The sequence below is a fragment of the Ostrinia nubilalis genome, chromosome 25, assembly GCF_963855985.1.
Source record: "Ostrinia nubilalis chromosome 25, ilOstNubi1.1, whole genome shotgun sequence".
Classification (NCBI taxonomy): domain Eukaryota; kingdom Metazoa; phylum Arthropoda; class Insecta; order Lepidoptera; family Crambidae; genus Ostrinia; species Ostrinia nubilalis.
This window is the reverse complement of record NC_087112.1, coordinates 3,911,813-3,929,556: the sequence shown is the minus strand read 5'-3', so window position 1 is coordinate 3,929,556 and position 17,744 is coordinate 3,911,813. Positions and strand designations below refer to the sequence as shown.

At 41.1% G+C, this 17,744-nt stretch overlaps 1 protein-coding gene across 1 annotated transcript in view; it reads right to left on the bottom strand.

The window, feature by feature from the left end:
• Positions 1 to 17,744, bottom strand: part of LOC135084079 (rho GTPase-activating protein 190) — a 65,544-nt gene that overhangs the window by 31,281 nt on the left and 16,519 nt on the right. Inside the window, exons 15-41 of the mRNA XM_063978821.1 lie at positions 17,066 to 17,168; positions 15,894 to 16,053; positions 15,355 to 15,461; positions 13,938 to 14,032; positions 11,503 to 11,658; positions 5,048 to 5,192; positions 4,914 to 4,985; positions 4,780 to 4,851; positions 4,646 to 4,717; positions 4,512 to 4,583; positions 4,378 to 4,449; positions 4,244 to 4,315; positions 4,110 to 4,181; positions 3,976 to 4,047; positions 3,842 to 3,913; positions 3,708 to 3,779; positions 3,574 to 3,645; positions 3,440 to 3,511; positions 3,306 to 3,377; positions 3,172 to 3,243; positions 3,038 to 3,109; positions 2,904 to 2,975; positions 2,770 to 2,841; positions 2,636 to 2,707; positions 2,502 to 2,573; positions 2,368 to 2,460; positions 146 to 252 (exon numbers count right to left, since the gene is read on the bottom strand). Coding sequence (XP_063834891.1) covers positions 146 to 252; positions 2,368 to 2,460; positions 2,502 to 2,573; positions 2,636 to 2,707; positions 2,770 to 2,841; positions 2,904 to 2,975; positions 3,038 to 3,109; positions 3,172 to 3,243; positions 3,306 to 3,377; positions 3,440 to 3,511; positions 3,574 to 3,645; positions 3,708 to 3,779; positions 3,842 to 3,913; positions 3,976 to 4,047; positions 4,110 to 4,181; positions 4,244 to 4,315; positions 4,378 to 4,449; positions 4,512 to 4,583; positions 4,646 to 4,717; positions 4,780 to 4,851; positions 4,914 to 4,985; positions 5,048 to 5,192; positions 11,503 to 11,658; positions 13,938 to 14,032; positions 15,355 to 15,461; positions 15,894 to 16,053; positions 17,066 to 17,168 — 2,334 coding nt within the window. The remainder of the gene's footprint in view (positions 1 to 145; positions 253 to 2,367; positions 2,461 to 2,501; positions 2,574 to 2,635; positions 2,708 to 2,769; positions 2,842 to 2,903; positions 2,976 to 3,037; positions 3,110 to 3,171; positions 3,244 to 3,305; positions 3,378 to 3,439; positions 3,512 to 3,573; positions 3,646 to 3,707; positions 3,780 to 3,841; positions 3,914 to 3,975; positions 4,048 to 4,109; positions 4,182 to 4,243; positions 4,316 to 4,377; positions 4,450 to 4,511; positions 4,584 to 4,645; positions 4,718 to 4,779; positions 4,852 to 4,913; positions 4,986 to 5,047; positions 5,193 to 11,502; positions 11,659 to 13,937; positions 14,033 to 15,354; positions 15,462 to 15,893; positions 16,054 to 17,065; positions 17,169 to 17,744) is intronic.

The window sequence follows — 17,744 nt, the reverse complement described above, 5'->3', positions numbered from 1 at the left end:
TCACTAATAATGATGTACAGAATCTACAATATAAGCTTTCTTCTTGGGTCCACGAGTAGATTCATAAAAATACGGTCAAAATAAATAAGAATAAGTTAAGAAGTTCTATGAATACCACAGTGAAATTAGTGTGAATGTAACTTACTTTAACGTAGCTAAGCTGGCCTTCCTCTTGGCTGAATATATTAGTATGAAACCATGTATTAGCTCTTCTCTAAACTGCGTCGCGCCGTGAAAACTTGATATTATGACCTGAAAATAAATACATAAAATTAGTCTTATTCTACACTCAGCGGCACGGAATTTGGCCCAAGCCTAAACAACCAGATATAAGGCCAAATAGGTCTTGTATACCTAAGTTTCGTGTGACATGTTAACAGAACATTTGTTTTTGTTAATTTAAGAGGCTAGATTAATAAAAAAATGCGTCTGTTTAACTTTTTTGACAGTAGAAACGCATTTCGTTGTTGGAGCGTAAAGAGAATGGGTAAGTTTAAATTCGATATTAAATATTGTAAGGGTTTGGCGTTTTGTTTTTTGTTTTAAAATTAATCTTAGGGTTATTCTCGTTTCCATAATTTGAGAATAATGCCCATAACCCCAGCTCAAGTTGCTCAAATAGTGTTGCTTAGAAGTCAAGGGCGTATGCAGCGGGAGATGGCTGAAACTTTAAATTTATGGCGTACAAACTTAAGATACACGTTAAAAAGGCATGACCAGACTGCCTTTTACACAAGAAGACCAAGAAGTGGGGAATTAAGGTGTATGTCAGCGCGCGATGACCCGATTATCGTGCTTGCAATATCAAGAAATCGGGTTCTCACTACGTTTGAGATACGCCAGCGTTTACAAACAGCAAGCCCAGTGAATGTCAGTGAGCACACAATAAGAAGAAGGATGGAGGATCATAACCTCCATACTCGAAGACCACCTCGAGGATCAGAACTTCTCCGATACATTCGCAAAGTGCGACTTACGTTTTCTAGAGAACATGCAAATTGGACGCAAGGCTAATGGAGTAAAGTTCTATGGATTGATGATTACAGAGTTACCTTAAGAGCTCCAGACGGCCGTAGAAGTGTATAGAGAAGGTGCGGAGAAGAGTTACTACGCAAACAGACAGTTTTTCATAAAGAGTTTACTCCATTAGTCTAACGTCCAATTTGCATGTTCTCTAGAAAACGTAAGTCGCACTTCGCGAAGGTATCGGAGAAGTTCTGGTCCTCGAGCTGGTCTTCGAGTATGCAGGTTATGATCCTCCATCCTTCTCCTTATTGTGTGCTCACTGACATTCACTGGGCTTGCTGTTTGTAAACGCTGGCGTATCTCAAACGTAGTGAGAACCCGATTTCTTGATATTGCAAGCACGATAATCGGGTCATGACGCGCTGACATACACCTTATTTCCCCACTTCTTGGTCTTCTTGTGTAAAAGGCGGTCTGGTCATGCCTTTTTAACGTGCATCTTAAGTTTGTACGCCATAAATTGAAAGTTTCAGCCATCTCCCGCTGCATACGCCCTTGACTTCTAAGCAACACTATTTGAGCAACTTGAGCTGGGGTAATGGGCATTATTCTCAAATTATGGAAACGAGAATAACCCTAAGATTAATTTAAATACAAAAAACAAAACTCCAAACCTTTACAACATTTAATATTGAATTTAAACTTACCCATACTCTTTACGCTCGAACAACGAAATGCGTATCTAGAGTCAAAAAAGTTAAACAGACGCATTTTTTTATTAATCTAGCCTCTTAAATTAACAATAACAAATGTTCTGTTAACATGTCACACGAAACTTAGGATACAGCACCTATTTGGCCTCATATCTGGTTATTTAGGCTTGGGCCAAATTCCGTGCCGCTGAGTGTATTTTTGAGTCATTTAAAATTCAATATTCATTTTGCTATTCTATCTACGTACCTAAATAAATAATTTATTGTGTACTATACTGTGCCTTCGCCTGAAGTCTGAAAGGCTTCGTTTGCGACTAACGCCGGTATTCACAAACATTACTATGAGGTCTCACAGAGGGCGTGGACGCACAGGGTCTTACACGAACCAATCACAGAGCTCTATTCAACGCTGTGCGTTCGATTTGCTGTTTCACTTAAGCATAATTTGTGAATACGGGCGTAAGTCCTTTCTTATATTTGCGCGTTCGATACTATCTATCGATCGATACTATCCAGCCAACTGATTACAGCTTTTCATTCAAATCATATTCAGTGATCGAACCAGCTTCGATATGGATCCGCTACGTTAGGTTGACGCCTATTTTACGGCGAAGTGACGAGAAGTTTCGCGTTGTTATTTGTACTATGACCTGTATCCTGCCCAAGATAGTTGTCTACCCTCACTCACCTCGACCTTCCGCTTGGAGTCGCCCAGGAAGGTCTCGATGACGATGGAGCGGTCGCCGGTGAGGAAGCACGCCTTGTGCAGCAGTAGCGACCGCAGATGCACACATCATCCTGCATCATGTCTACCACACTCACCTCGACCTTCCGCTTGGAGTCGCCCAGGAAGGTCTCGATGACGATGGAGCGGTCGCCGGTGAGGAAGCACGCCTTGTGCAGCAGTAGCGACCGCAGGTGCACACATCATCCTGCATCATGTCTACCACACTCACCTCGACCTTCCGCTTGGAGTCGCCCAGGAAGGTCTCGATGACGATGGAGCGGTCGCCGGTGAGGAAGCACGCCTTGTGCAGCAGTAGCGACCGCAGATGCACACATCATCCTGCATCATGTCTACCACACTCACCTCGACCTTCCGCTTGGAGTCGCCCAGGAAGGTCTCGATGACGATGGAGCGGTCGCCGGTGAGGAAGCACGCCTTGTGCAGCAGTAGCGACCGCAGATGCACACATCATCCTGCATCATGTCTACCACACTCACCTCGACCTTCCGCTTGGAGTCGCCCAGGAAGGTCTCGATGACGATGGAGCGGTCGCCGGTGAGGAAGCACGCCTTGTGCAGCAGTAGCGACCGCAGGTGCACACATCATCCTGCATCATGTCTACCACACTCACCTCGACCTTCCGCTTGGAGTCGCCCAGGAAGGTCTCGATGACGATGGAGCGGTCGCCGGTGAGGAAGCACGCCTTGTGCAGCAGTAGCGACCGCAGGTGCACACATCATCCTGCATCATGTCTACCACACTCACCTCGACCTTCCGCTTGGAGTCGCCCAGGAAGGTCTCGATGACGATGGAGCGGTCGCCGGTGAGGAAGCACGCCTTGTGCAGCAGTAGCGACCGCAGGTGCACACATCATCCTGCATCATGTCTACCACACTCACCTCGACCTTCCGCTTGGAGTCGCCCAGGAAGGTCTCGATGACGATGGAGCGGTCGCCGGTGAGGAAGCACGCCTTGTGCAGCAGTAGCGACCGCAGGTGCACACATCATCCTGCATCATGTCTACCACACTCACCTCGACCTTCCGCTTGGAGTCGCCCAGGAAGGTCTCGATGACGATGGAGCGGTCGCCGGTGAGGAAGCACGCCTTGTGCAGCAGTAGCGACCGCAGGTGCACACATCATCCTGCATCATGTCTACCACACTCACCTCGACCTTCCGCTTGGAGTCGCCCAGGAAGGTCTCGATGACGATGGAGCGGTCGCCGGTGAGGAAGCACGCCTTGTGCAGCAGTAGCGACCGCAGATGCACACATCATCCTGCATCATGTCTACCACACTCACCTCGACCTTCCGCTTGGAGTCGCCCAGGAAGGTCTCGATGACGATGGAGCGGTCGCCGGTGAGGAAGCACGCCTTGTGCAGCAGTAGCGACCGCAGATGCACACATCATCCTGCATCATGTCTACCACACTCACCTCGACCTTCCGCTTGGAGTCGCCCAGGAAGGTCTCGATGACGATGGAGCGGTCGCCGGTGAGGAAGCACGCCTTGTGCAGCAGTAGCGACCGCAGGTGCACACATCATCCTGCATCATGTCTACCACACTCACCTCGACCTTCCGCTTGGAGTCGCCCAGGAAGGTCTCGATGACGATGGAGCGGTCGCCGGTGAGGAAGCACGCCTTGTGCAGCAGTAGCGACCGCAGATGCACACATCATCCTGCATCATGTCTACCACACTCACCTCGACCTTCCGCTTGGAGTCGCCCAGGAAGGTCTCGATGACGATGGAGCGGTCGCCGGTGAGGAAGCACGCCTTGTGCAGCAGTAGCGACCGCAGATGCACACATCATCCTGCATCATGTCTACCACACTCACCTCGACCTTCCGCTTGGAGTCGCCCAGGAAGGTCTCGATGACGATGGAGCGGTCGCCGGTGAGGAAGCACGCCTTGTGCAGCAGTAGCGACCGCAGGCGCACACATCATCCTGCATCATGTCTACCACACTCACCTCGACCTTCCGCTTCGAGTCGCCCAGGAAGGTCTCGATGACGATGGAGCGGTCGCCGGTGAGGAAGCACGCCTTGTGCAGCAGTAGCGACCGCAGGCGCACACATCATCCTGCATCATGTCTACCACACTCACCTCGACCTTCCGCTTGGAGTCGCCCAGGAAGGTCTCGATGACGATGGAGCGGTCGCCGGTGAGGAAGCACGCCTTGTGCAGCAGTAGCGACCGTAGGTGCACACATCATCCTGCATCATGTCTACCACACTCACCTCGACCTTCCGCTTGGAGTCGCCCAAGAAGGTCTCGATGACGATGGAGCGGTCGCCGGTGAGGAAGCACGCCTTGTGCAGCAGTAGCGACCGCAGATGCACACATCATCCTGCATCATGTCTACCACACTCACCTCGACCTTCCGCTTGGAGTCGCCCAGGAAGGTCTCGATGACGATGGAGCGGTCGCCGGTGAGGAAGCACGCCTTGTGCAGCAGTAGCGACCGCAGGCGCACACATCATCCTGCATCATGTCTACCACACTCACCTCGACCTTCCGCTTGGAGTCGCCCAGGAAGGTCTCGATGACGATGGAGCGGTCGCCGGTGAGGAAGCACGCCTTGTGCAGCAGTAGCGACCGCAGATGCACACATCATCCTGCATCATGTCTACCACACTCACCTCGACCTTCCGCTTGGAGTCGCCCAGGAAGGTCTCGATGACGATGGAGCGGTCGCCGGTGAGGAAGCACGCCTTGTGCAGCAGTAGCGGGCTCAGCACCCGCTCGGGCGAGTACGGGTCATCGCAGAACATGCACACCATTATCCTGCATCAAAAAAGATATAATTGAAATTCAAAATTCAAAATTCAAAATTCAAAATATGTTTATTGTGAACCACAGGTACATAGGTTGTGAAATTATAAATGGATATAGATCGGCTGCGTTCCGCCTTGAAGGCATACAATAGTTAGTGCTTAATTCTAGGGTTAAAGTTTATGCTGAAGGTTAGGTGCAAACATATTAAGTAATTATTCAGAATTTTTCAAATAATCGATCAATAAACAATTTGGTCCGTCAAAAAGTCACTAGTCTTATAATAACATTTTTCTGTCAAAAAATCACTAAGATTTCGTTTAAAAGATATCAGATCTTCAGAGTTTCGAATGGACTCGGGAATTTTATTAAAGATACGCGGTGCGTTGCAGAAGACACTTCCTTGAAGCAAAGCTGTCTTGCTGGCCACTGTACATAACTTGTGCTTGTGACGCTCTCTAGTTTTAAAAGAATATAAATCTAAATTAGTTTTAACAAACATTGCACACTCAAAAATATACAAGCATGGTACGGTCAAAATTTTAAGCCTTACAAAAAATGGTTTACATGAATCAGTCTGTTTCAGATTGTACATTGCTCGTATGCATCGTTTCTGAGCTCTAAACGCAAGATCTTTGTCTGTTGAATTTCCCCAAAACATGACACCATATCGCAATGTCGACGCTACATAGCCATGATAGGCAGTCAATAAAGTGGATTCATTGGCATTTTTTCTCAAATTATATAATGCATAAGAAAACTGACTTAACTTTTTACACACATGTTCAATATGATTTTTCCATTTTAATGTATTATCAATATAAAGTCCTAGAAATTTTGTTGTTTCTGTTTCATTGATTATTTTATTAGAATATTTAATATTAATGTTAATTTCTTTATTTTTTGTTCGCTGTCTAAAATTCATTAGTAAAGTTTTGTCCAAATTTATTTTAAGATTATTATTATCAAGCCAATTTATAACTGTTGTCAAGGAATTGTTAATGTCAGTTTCCAATTCTTTAAAATTGTCATTAGTAAAAAGAAGAGTACTGTCGTCCGCAAATAATGTCATATTGGTTAATTTTGTTGCTGATGGCAAGTCATTAATATATATTAAAAATAACAATGGTCCCAGTACGCTTCCTTGTGGGACTCCATATTTGACTTCCCTAAACTCTGATTGATATATAGTTTCAGTTTTTGTTGCATAATTAATTTTATCAATTTGTGTTGCTTGTTCCCTACCTGTCAAATAAGATTTTATCAAATCATGTGCATTTCCTCTAACACCATACTTATATAATTTATTCAACAAAATTCTGTGATCCACATAATCAAATGCTTTCGATAGATCCATGTACACCGCAACGGTAGGTATCCGTTGATCCATATTTGTGGTCACTTCTTGAAGAAATTTGAAAATTGCCATATTAATTGATTTGTTCTTCCTAAAACCATATTGTTGGGGCGTAAAAATAGAATTAATTTCTAGAAATGAATACAGTTGCTTATAAATTAATTTCTCAAATATTTTTGAAAATATTGGGATCATTGCTATCGGTCTGTAGAAACTCATATTCGTCCTATCTTCTTTTTTAAAGAGGGGTTTGACAATAGATTTTTTTAGCATTTCTGGAAAAATACCCTGTTCAATACATAGGTTGAATATGAAATTAAGCACTGGCGAAATGATAACACATGAATCTTTTATTATCATTGTCACTAATTCATCATAACCGGCGCTATTTGTATTTTTCAAAGAAAGTATTACCGCCTGGATATCATCAGGAGTAGTAGGTGCCATAAAAATTGTTTTCAGATTAGATCCTGTAGATTTATCATTTAACTTTAGATTATTTTCTGATTTAAGAGCGTTTACGCCGTTTGGCGCAAAAACAGTACTTTTTCAACTCGTTACAATCATTAACCAGTAATACTACAAATATGTTATAGGCATAAATAGTTAGGCAATTTCATCGTCTAAATAGTTAATTGAGAAAATATTGCGATTAGTTTAGCATTTAAGAATTCTATCAAGATAAGTCCACACAGGTTTTGTAAATTTCCACTTTAGCGTCAGTTTACAAGCTGAAATTTTTATAAAAATACTGTGAAAACGATTTAACAAACATTTATATCCTATAGCATAGATCCTTGGGCAAATAGTAATCTGAGAAAATTTTTAGATTTAAGCATTTTACAATAAGAAATCACAAATTAAAAGAACGTGAAATACCCAAAAATCAAAGTGATTTTTTCACCAATATTCTTCCTTTATTCAACACAAAAATAGCTTAATATAATAGAAGAATATCTTATCTAAAATATTTACTTTGAAATTTAAAATAATTCATTGTAATTTTTTTTCTATGAGTATTTGAAAACTACTATAAATCGCCGCGCACGAATCGTTCAAATTCAGTCCGCCTCGAGGCGTTCCAGAGTGAGGTCACGTCGCTCGGTGCTCTGCTGACATGTGTCACGCGTACGTTGATCTTTGACAGGTAGCTGGGCTTTTATAGTGTATCCGCAAAATCTTGGTGGTAGATTTTGCGATCACGTGGTAATTAAAATATTTTATTGTTATTTTTCATTACAGTCTATTTTTACTACTAATTCTATTTCAGACGTAATGAAAAATAAAATTAAGTTATTTTTAGCGATGAAACGAAAACGAATGACGAAAATTTGGAACAGCAAGTTATGTATGTATACCTACTAATATTATAAAGAGGAATAATACTAATATTTTATTTGCCATAAATAGGAGGTTACAGAATAGTTAATAGGAATGCTCTGCCAGCAGAGTCCCACCTAGTTGTAGGGGGAACATACACAACATATTACAGTCGGAAAATCTTTGCGGTAGGTACCTCGGATTGTAGTTAGTTGGACAGTGGTCATTTGACGGCCACTTGAATCGTCTCACCCCTAAGCTTTTGGCTACCGCCGGCGCACTAAGCCGGTTGATGCCTAATCTCGGAGGCCCGGCTGCACTGAGTCGCTGACTATACTTTTGCGTCGCGCGTTATATGGTCCTATATGGGGCTCAAGTATGGCACAGTGCTGTGTAGTCGTGGAGCATCCTACTGTTCAAAAAAGCGCAACGCATGATATCACTGAGGCACAGGCTGAGGTAATTCGTGGATACCGCATAGTATCCGCAGTCCGTCTATTCCCGGTTGTGGACACTGACTATGTCCCTACTGAGGATAAATGGGAAAAAAATATTGTCATTAGTTGCGACGTATAACAATCCTACTAATACATATTATAAATGCGAAAGTTTGGATGTCTGGATGTTTGTTACTCTTTCACTCAAAAACTACTGAACGGATTTTGTTGAAACTTTACAGTATTATTGTTTATAAACCAGATTAACATAATTATAGGCTATAATTTATGACGATATGTGACAAATAAATTTCAATAAATAAATAAGACGTGTCTAAAAAGCGCAATCTATCGTCATTGGTTAAAATATACAGCGCTGGACAAACTACTGTTTTTGACGTTCGTAAATATTCATGCGGGGGAAGCCGTGAAACGCCATCTATCAACATGATATCAAACAACAGATTTTACGAACTAAGGAGTAAAAGGAGGTCTACGCGTACGAATTATTAATAAAATTAATAATATTTGTATTCATCTGGTCTTACATGACTTTTACTTTACGTATGTCATGCACGATGACATTTGTGTCAATATTTGTGTACGTCCCCACTAGGCATAATTGGGATGTATTTTTCTAATTTGTCATAAGTTGTGAGAAAGCCTGTAGCTACAACTGGGAAAGTATGTGTCACCACTGGTGACAATCGATATTATTTATATCATTTATCCTCAGTGGCGACAAAGCTAGTGTCGACAACCGAGAATAGACGCCAGTTGCGAGGTGACCATAGGTCCCAAGGGGAAATGTACGTGTACGTGCACCACGAGAGGTGGAAACCAAAAGGTAGAGGCTTGAGGATCTAGGCCTTAGAGTGCTGAAGGGTACGCCTGGCCGTCAGCCAAATTTTACGTCGCACCATAGAGGCAGTTCTGCCTGTATTAGAGGAGTGGGTGCGACGGCTTGATCGCCTCACACAAAGGTCGACCCAGGTTCTACCGGGCCATGGGTGCTTCGGGCCATTCCTCCACCATATAGGCCGAGAGCCTGTAGATGGTTGTCAGTTAACACTGCAGTCTTGGCACGTAAGTCACCGCAGCAGACTGACACGCTCCAACAGTGCCCAGCTTAAGCGAACGAGCGGCGGTTGGAAATGACCTCTCCCTACCAATCGGGAAGAGGCGTGAGATAGATAGATACACACTTTTTTTTAATGCTTTTAACACACACATTATGTATAGTTGCTATTGAAATTCAATTCAATATCGAAATAAAGTTAGTTAGTCAAGAAACACACTAGGTGACACCACTGGTATTTTTTTACACAGGTTAGTAATAATTTCAACAGTTGCAACATAACAAAAGTGACAAAACAACATAAGATAAAGATTACTAGCGTTTCAAATAGTTCCCTGCGTCAGAGTGATGTGTGCCGCAGCGATGCAAAAAGCAAAGAGCTCAGTATAAACATTACCCTCAAAAGGGCAGAACACTGATTTTCAGCTTTTGCTAGAGAACGCATGAAGCGTACAGGTACGGAATGAACCCGCTTGCTTTCGGAAACAATATCTATATTAGTATAAAATATATGATGAGACAAATAATCTTATGGTATAGTGTGCTTACTTTCTGTGAAAGTGTTCTTTCACAGAAAGAAGCAGTGGAAAGGGGGAGCGAGAGGCCTCAGCCGACACTCCGGTTATCCGCCGCCGACACCCTGGGCGCAAGAGGACAGCTTATGGTCTCCAACTGTCCCTTCCTAACAGGCCTCGGTCGCTAGACATGGAGGTGTCTGGTGGCGGCTAAGGACGAATGCTACAGGCAACAGCCAATGGCGATGTCCCGCGTTCCCTCATATCACTCATATGGATCATGGCAGAAACAGTCAGGTTTTTAGTGGGTGTAGGGGCTACCCACCTTCTAGTAGGAAGAACCCCACATAACCCACTAGCTGCCCCCGCAGCTGGTGGGTATGAAATGTTATGCATTTTCCGGATAAAAAATAATAGTTAACAGGAAAAGTTTGTTTTGAATAGAACCGATTTGAAAAAATCTCTCACCATTAAAATTCAATTTTTTTTCTGCTGAACATAGGCTGTATAAAATATTCTCAAAATAGTATAAAACCTTTGATAATTTACTATTTGATAAAGAATTTACGTATTTATTATTGATTAGGACTAATGTATACCATTATTTATAATTATGGAGTCGGTGTTGGAAGATTTGAAGATTTTATAGTTTCCTTGAGCTGTCACTTGACGGCCTGGCACACTTTTACGATGGTGGATCAAAGTATTTTGGTTTGACTATAGAGCGTGAGAACACGCACACAGTCATAATTATTTTAGTGTGAATAAAACTAGCATCGAAATTACCTAAACTTGACATGCCACGCTAGACGTAAACGCTCTTAACTTCGTTAATGTAATAGTCATTAAAAGCATTAGCAATGTCTTTGGGGTTAGTGATCACTCTGTCTGTTATTTTTATTTTATCTATGCTTTCCTTGGGATATCTTGATTTGGTTCTATTTATAATTTGCCAAGTACTTTTACATTTATTTAGAGAATTATTTATAAAAAAGTTATTTTGGGCTTTTTGGGTCAATTTTATTACAGATTTATAACGTCTAGCATACGATTTAAGTAGGTTTTTATTTTTGTTGTTAGGATTAGAATTTTTATTTTTGTTGTTGAAAATACTGCTAAATGTCAGTTGGATTCTATCTCAAAGAGAAAACTCAAAAAATCACATTTTACATTACAATCCGTGCATAAATGTCAATAAACCTTCATCATCATCATCATCAACAGCCCTTTACAGTCCACTGCTGGACTATGAGCCTCCTCCACTATAGTGGAGGGTTTTGCCATAATCTCCACGCTTGGCAGGCGGGTTGGAGATCGCAGTTTAAAAGATTGATGTTTTTCAGAGAGCGCTGCTGCCCATTCTCTGTTTAATGTGTAGTCCCTAAGTCGCCTCTTACGACACCCGCGGGAAGAGTAGGGGTTGGTGACAAATGTATTCTACTCTGCCGTCACCACACGGCTTATCAATAAACCGGATTATCAATAAACCTTATTCTACCAATATTATGTAACGTCGTGCGATTCTGGCAGAGTAGAACAGGACCCACCCACACTCTTCCCTGGAAAGCCTGTCGAGGGAAGATGGGAATACCTCCGATTATTAAAAAACACTCACCGTATGTCCGAGTCGAAGCACACAATGAGGTCTCTGTACAGATGCGCGTAGCTCGCCTTCTCTCTGTTAGCTCGGATGAGCTCTTGTATCGCGTCTGACGTCAGAGCTTCGGTGCCGAGCTCGTTGACTGACGCCTCCATGTATGAGCAGTGGAGACTGCAATAGAAATAAATAAAGTGATATAAAGACGACAAGTCAAGCTGAATTCTGTAGTATCTTGTGTTCTTGTACAATTTTGCAATAAAAATTAAATTCTGAAGTGATTACGAGAAAGAAATAGGAAACGAAAATTAAAAAGGAATTGACTCCTCGAATTGACAACCTACTCCTTTTGTTGAAGTCCGTTAAAACAGATATTTTATAGCTGCAAGTAACTTCATAACGTAAGTATACAGGGTGTTAGGTAAATGGGTATATGAGCCGAGACCAGCCCATGTTAACATACTCATATAAATACTATAGTGGTGTCAGAAAGTCTGGGAAAGGTACCATTATTGAGTAATCAGCTGATTCATTCGGCTGAAATGAATGAACGAACGAATCATTAAACTTGATAACTTTGATTAAGGAAAATAAGACATTGTAGGTAATCATTTAAATTTTATCATCGTAAATCACGATATTGTGTACTAAAAATGCCTTAACTAAAAATAAGACACCATTGAAAAAAAACCTTAGGCATTAAAGAAATGTGTCCAACGCACTGTTTAATCTTTGAAGGACAACGAAATGTCTTTTGTTGACGAACAACGGAACCGGCACGTGTAGTGCGAGTGAGACGCAAGACGTATCGCACGGCGGCTTTCACTTGCAAGAAAGAGTCGGAAGATCATCGCGGCGCAGGAGTAGGGATGTGTAAGGAGGTGACATTGAAGGCAAAAAATCGATTAAGATTTTTCACGTGTTCAATAATAAATCGTTGAAGGATTTTTTTTCTACAAATAATCAATTTAGGTGCCATTAATTCATTTCCAATCATTAATGGAGACGACATGTGGTTGGGGTTAAGTTTTCATTTCATGATTGACTAATGAAGGTCGAGGTGCCGTAATTACAATCCAGTTGGTCAGTACAGTAGTCTTGCCGATTGTCTATCAATAGCCTATCGAAAGGCCACCCAATCACTCATACTATCGTTAATAAAATATCATATTTTCTAAGAAAAATAACAGCGTTTATCGCAAATTTAGCTAAAACATTTCCAAAAGCATGGCAGATTACGGTTTTCTTAATTTACCAAATAAAACTGTGTTGTTTTTTTTTCAATGTCTTCTATCAATGCAATGGTATCGTTAAACTAATTTAGACCCATCGATAGTATGAGCGATTTCAGGTAGGTAGGATCTATCAATTAATCGATAATTGATTTTAAGACATTCCTATTGATTACTCAGATGGTTTTCAAACAATTTGATATTTTAATCGATTTTTTGTAATTTCAATATCGATTACCGATTTTATGGAAAAAATAATGACCCCGCACTAGTTGCACCGCGCATGCGCCATCGCGCCATGCGGCCATGTTTATTTGTTTACATTATTTTGTCAGTAAATAATTTGCGTTCGTTGCGATGTTTTGTTGTTGACGTTCTGGATAATTAGATATTCAAATAGCTAAGTAATACAGTGAAATTATGGTGATGTGTGTTGAGTGGTGTTGGTGCAATAGGACTTTGTGTCTTCTTTAGTGTGATGAACGATTTATTTCCGGGAGACCTTCCGTTCCACGATGCCTTGTAAATGTTTTCGCGGGTGGGTGAATCGACACCACCATACCACCGAAGGGAGACCCGGAGATCCCGTTCTTGAAAATAGGATTTCACTACAAGAACCTACCCGGTCACTTGAAAGCGTGAAAGGTGAATTAAGTGAGTGGATGGATGTGATAGATGTGTTGCGATTCGTTTTGTGAATTAGAGTGAAGTGTTACCCCCTGAATACCTTGGATTGCTTGCAGAGTCAATAAAAAGAGGTAAGTGAAGAATTGGTTCAAAAGTAATAATAAAAGTGGGCGGTGCCGACTCGCGTCAAAATTTGTGAATGAAATACCGTTTGACCACGTTTGACCTAGGAGGGAGTTGCGCGATCGTAGGGCTGTCCAAAAATTTAAATAATAATAATTTATTTAGTTTTGTATGGGAAAATATTTTTTATTAAATATTACGATATCCACTTTCTGACACCACTATAGTATTTATATGAGTATGTTAACATGGGCTAGTCTCGGCTCATATACCCATTTACCTAACACCCTGTATATTCACACACAGCACTTTGACAACTTGTATAAATATATCAATTAACTGACTATAATGTCCAATCATCTTTTGCAAGTAATCATCATATGGGTACTCATGTGCAATGTTTGCAATAGAAACTATGATTGCAACAGAACTATGTTTTGCAATAAAAAGGTAAGACTATTAAAAACTTACTTGTCGGCAAGATTTTGTCCCTCCTCCTGTAATCTGGCAAGTTCCTTCTTATCCATACCTTCGTCTTGGACGAACATCACCACCAATGGCAAACCCTGGAAACAAACATTCATTTTATAATGATTCATAAAACAGTACCCTAACAAATGATTTTGTAGAAGATACGCTCAAGATTATGTCACGAATATTCACTGCATTTTATAGGAAGTTGAGGCGATCGCTACACGCAAGGATTTGTTGATTTGATCTATACGACGTGTCGCGCTGACATCTGGCGTATGATGTGTGATTTGTGTTCTGTATTCAAATATGACATCGGTGTATGTGTTCGCCTCAACTTTCGTTGGGAGACCTATAATACTAGTCCAGTCATTTCGTCCGAAAAAAAGGCAAATAAAAGAAAATGAATTTGCGCTTCTAATTTTTTAATATGTTGTAGGGGATACCTAGAAAAGCTTAACTTGAGATTGTCGACCAAGCTTTCCTAGGAGCTTTCGCCGCCATCTTGGAAAACGCTTAAAATTTGTTTTTCGGCAATAACTCGGCTATCCGATGAGATTCGAAAATTTTTGTAGGACACTTTTTGTAGCTTTCTTTGTGCTCTACAATAACGCCCGAACCATTTTTAGCGTATCATGCATCGTTATCGAGATATCGATCGATAAAGTCAAAAATTTTGGACACAATTTTTGTTTTTTTCTTTTTTTTTCTTTGGGTCTTAATAAATATGAAAAATTCCGAAATAATTAAATAATTAATTAAAAAGTAAAAAGTAAAATTTAATTACTTTTAATTACTTTTTAATTACTTTTTTTTAAGTAACGGCAAAGCATTTGTATTAGTTGGTTCTTGTTTTGATCCCTTGTGAGAAACTTCTCCTGGCTAACTTTTGGAGTAGTTGTCTCATCGAATGTGAACTCCGGCGATTGGTTTTTTCTCGAACGTCGTACTCTTTCCGAAGTTTTCGTTCCAGCGAGTGTCATATCAGTCGGATAACCGTCGAATATGATTGCAACCTTTCCTTCGAAGTTATGTTGTACGTAACTGACGTTAATTATTTAATTATTCCGAAATAATTTGTGTCCAAAATTTTTGACTTTATCGATCGATATCTCGATAACGATGCATGATACGCTAAAAATGGTTCGGGCGTTATTGTAGAGCACAAAGAAAGCTACAAAAAGTGTCCTACAAAAATTTTCGAGTCTCATCGGATAGCCGAGTTATTGCCGAAAAACAAATTTTACCCCTTTTTTCAACATGGCGGCGAAAGCTCCTAGGAAAGCTTGGTCGACAATCTCAAGTTAAGCTTTTCTAGGTATCCCCTACAACATATTAAAAAATTAGAAGCGCAAATTCATTTTCTTTTTTGAATGTACGTAATGACTGGACTATACAGGATCTGTGTTAAACATACTTGAAATGGAAGCTTGTCTTCCTGCTCCAAACTGGATAGTAAGGTCTTTTCGGCGCAGCCTCGTATGTATTCGAATGACTCCTGGTCTTGGTAAACGCAGAAGTAACCTGGAAACAAAATAAACCATGTTGTATTTCGTCATTGAACTACCATTTTCTTACAAACACGGGCGAGCGCCGTTTACTTTAAAATAACTAAAAATCAGTTCATAAAAATTCTACAAATCAGTTAATAAAAATTCTACAAATTAGTTAATAAAAATTCTACAAATCAGTTAATAAAATACTACAAATCATGTTAAAATGCGCACGGAAAAAATTACAACTTTTTTTCTTATTATTCGATACGAGTCAAGAAAACAGTCAACAGTTAGTCGCTTCCTCACTAGCGGAGGGACAATTAGCTTAGACCCGTTTTCCACCAAGCCGGAAAACGGAGAAGATATCACCACATATCTCCACTCCTCTTTTATAACTTGCCCTCAAGTCTCGTCTCGCCTCCACCTTGATAGATTACATACGGGTCTTAAGACAACTCACCGTTGGGCGCGAACTCATCGATAGCAGTAGTGTCAGCACTGAAGTCATCAGTCCTCACTCGTTGCTCCACACGCCACGTGAGTCCTTGCACACTGACACGCCGTTCTGAGTCGCAACCAGCTAACAGGCGTTTGCCGAACTCGCCTGCTATGCCTTCCACCTGATAGATTTAAATAATTATATCTAAGAAAATCTTCAAAACGTAATAAATATAAATTCTTCATAAGTTATGACCATGGCTCAAGATTTCCTGAGGGCACATAACACGTTATAAGTAGGCTAAAAATTATAAATGGTGAACCTAAAGGCTGGTAAATTACCAAGTGTCTGAAAAAATGTATTGTACTTATTATGGCATCCATTTCCGTGATATACAAAATGAATAAACATTTTAATAACCCTTACTTCGCTGCAGACCTCAGGTTGATAATCCCTGATTTAGGCTGAGTTGCACCAGGCCTGTTCATCTCCGCGAGTTTACATTGAAAACAAAACACGCACGATGGCCCACATACAGGACACTATTCGACAAGGCCTCACATACGAGCGAACATTGACTGACGCACGCTTATTCTTGTGTATGATGAAGAAAATAAAGAAAATGGTGTACTAAATACTGTGCAATATTTAACTGCCTAAATAGGTAATAATAAAAACACAGAATGTACTTTTTTAAGTTGCCTCAAGACACTGAGAGGTAAATAAGTAGTTAATATTATTCATGATAATTCATCCTAAATCATGTATTTCCTCCGCCATTTTCCGCAGTTTGGCACCTCACGTCACATCATTTTACCGAAGTCAGCCTTATAGTTTCGGCGCAGTGCCGATCACTGACGTTTGTCAACAAAATGGTGCTGCTTGACTCTTGAGACAGGCTAAATTACACCATATTGTTAATGACATTGAGAATACATTTGATTAAATACCTTCGCGAAGTAAAACTTCTGTACGTAGTACTTATTATTATTCTGTGGTTGCACCACCTAATTTTGACCGTAACTTTGACGATAACCGTTGCTTTTTGTATGGATTTTGACAGATTTTTGACGTTTGTCAAAGTTAAAGTAAGATGGTGCAACCCAGCCCTAGTCTTTATTTTAGTGATGTCCCATTTTAATGCGGTTTCCTTCTTCAAATGTCTTCTTATCAAGCATATTCATTGTACTCACTCCTAATATGATAACGTTGATCTGGTTAGAGTCGGTTGTGAGCGCCCACGGCGCCGCCGGCGGCCCGGCATGGCACTGAGACTCCCCAGTGGACGTCAAAGACCTAAAAAAATCAAATTCTTTAAAACACCCATTTCATTTCAAACTAGGTGACCAGTAGGCCTAAGATGCGCGCCGCGATAAGCGGTTATCACGCCATTTTATCGATTTTGCCCATACATTTAGACGTCGATAAAAGTTATCACGGCGCGCATCTTAGGCCTACTGGCCATTATCACTCATGGTCCAAAAACTTGTTAGATAGAATACCTTGTTGGCGTACTGTGGTACAACCGGTTTGTTCAGAGGTATACAAAATAAGTAGCCAACACTTTTTTAGTCAGTAAATAAATGTAGTACTTAACATACTTAGAGCGACAGTGACAGCGGTGATAGTTGGAATAAGGGAAAGACGGTTATAATGAGACAAAGATATTTTATGTGGGGAGATTTAGAATGTCAATACCGATTGAAGGAATGACAGTAATATTCATGTCATTATTACTGACAAAAGGAACTATTCCCACCTCTCGTTCCTACCGCTCCAACTCCTGTGTAGCTAGGATCTACAGCTTGACCGCCAATCATCATCATCATCATCTCAGCCATAGGACGTCCACTGCTGAACATAGGCCTCCCC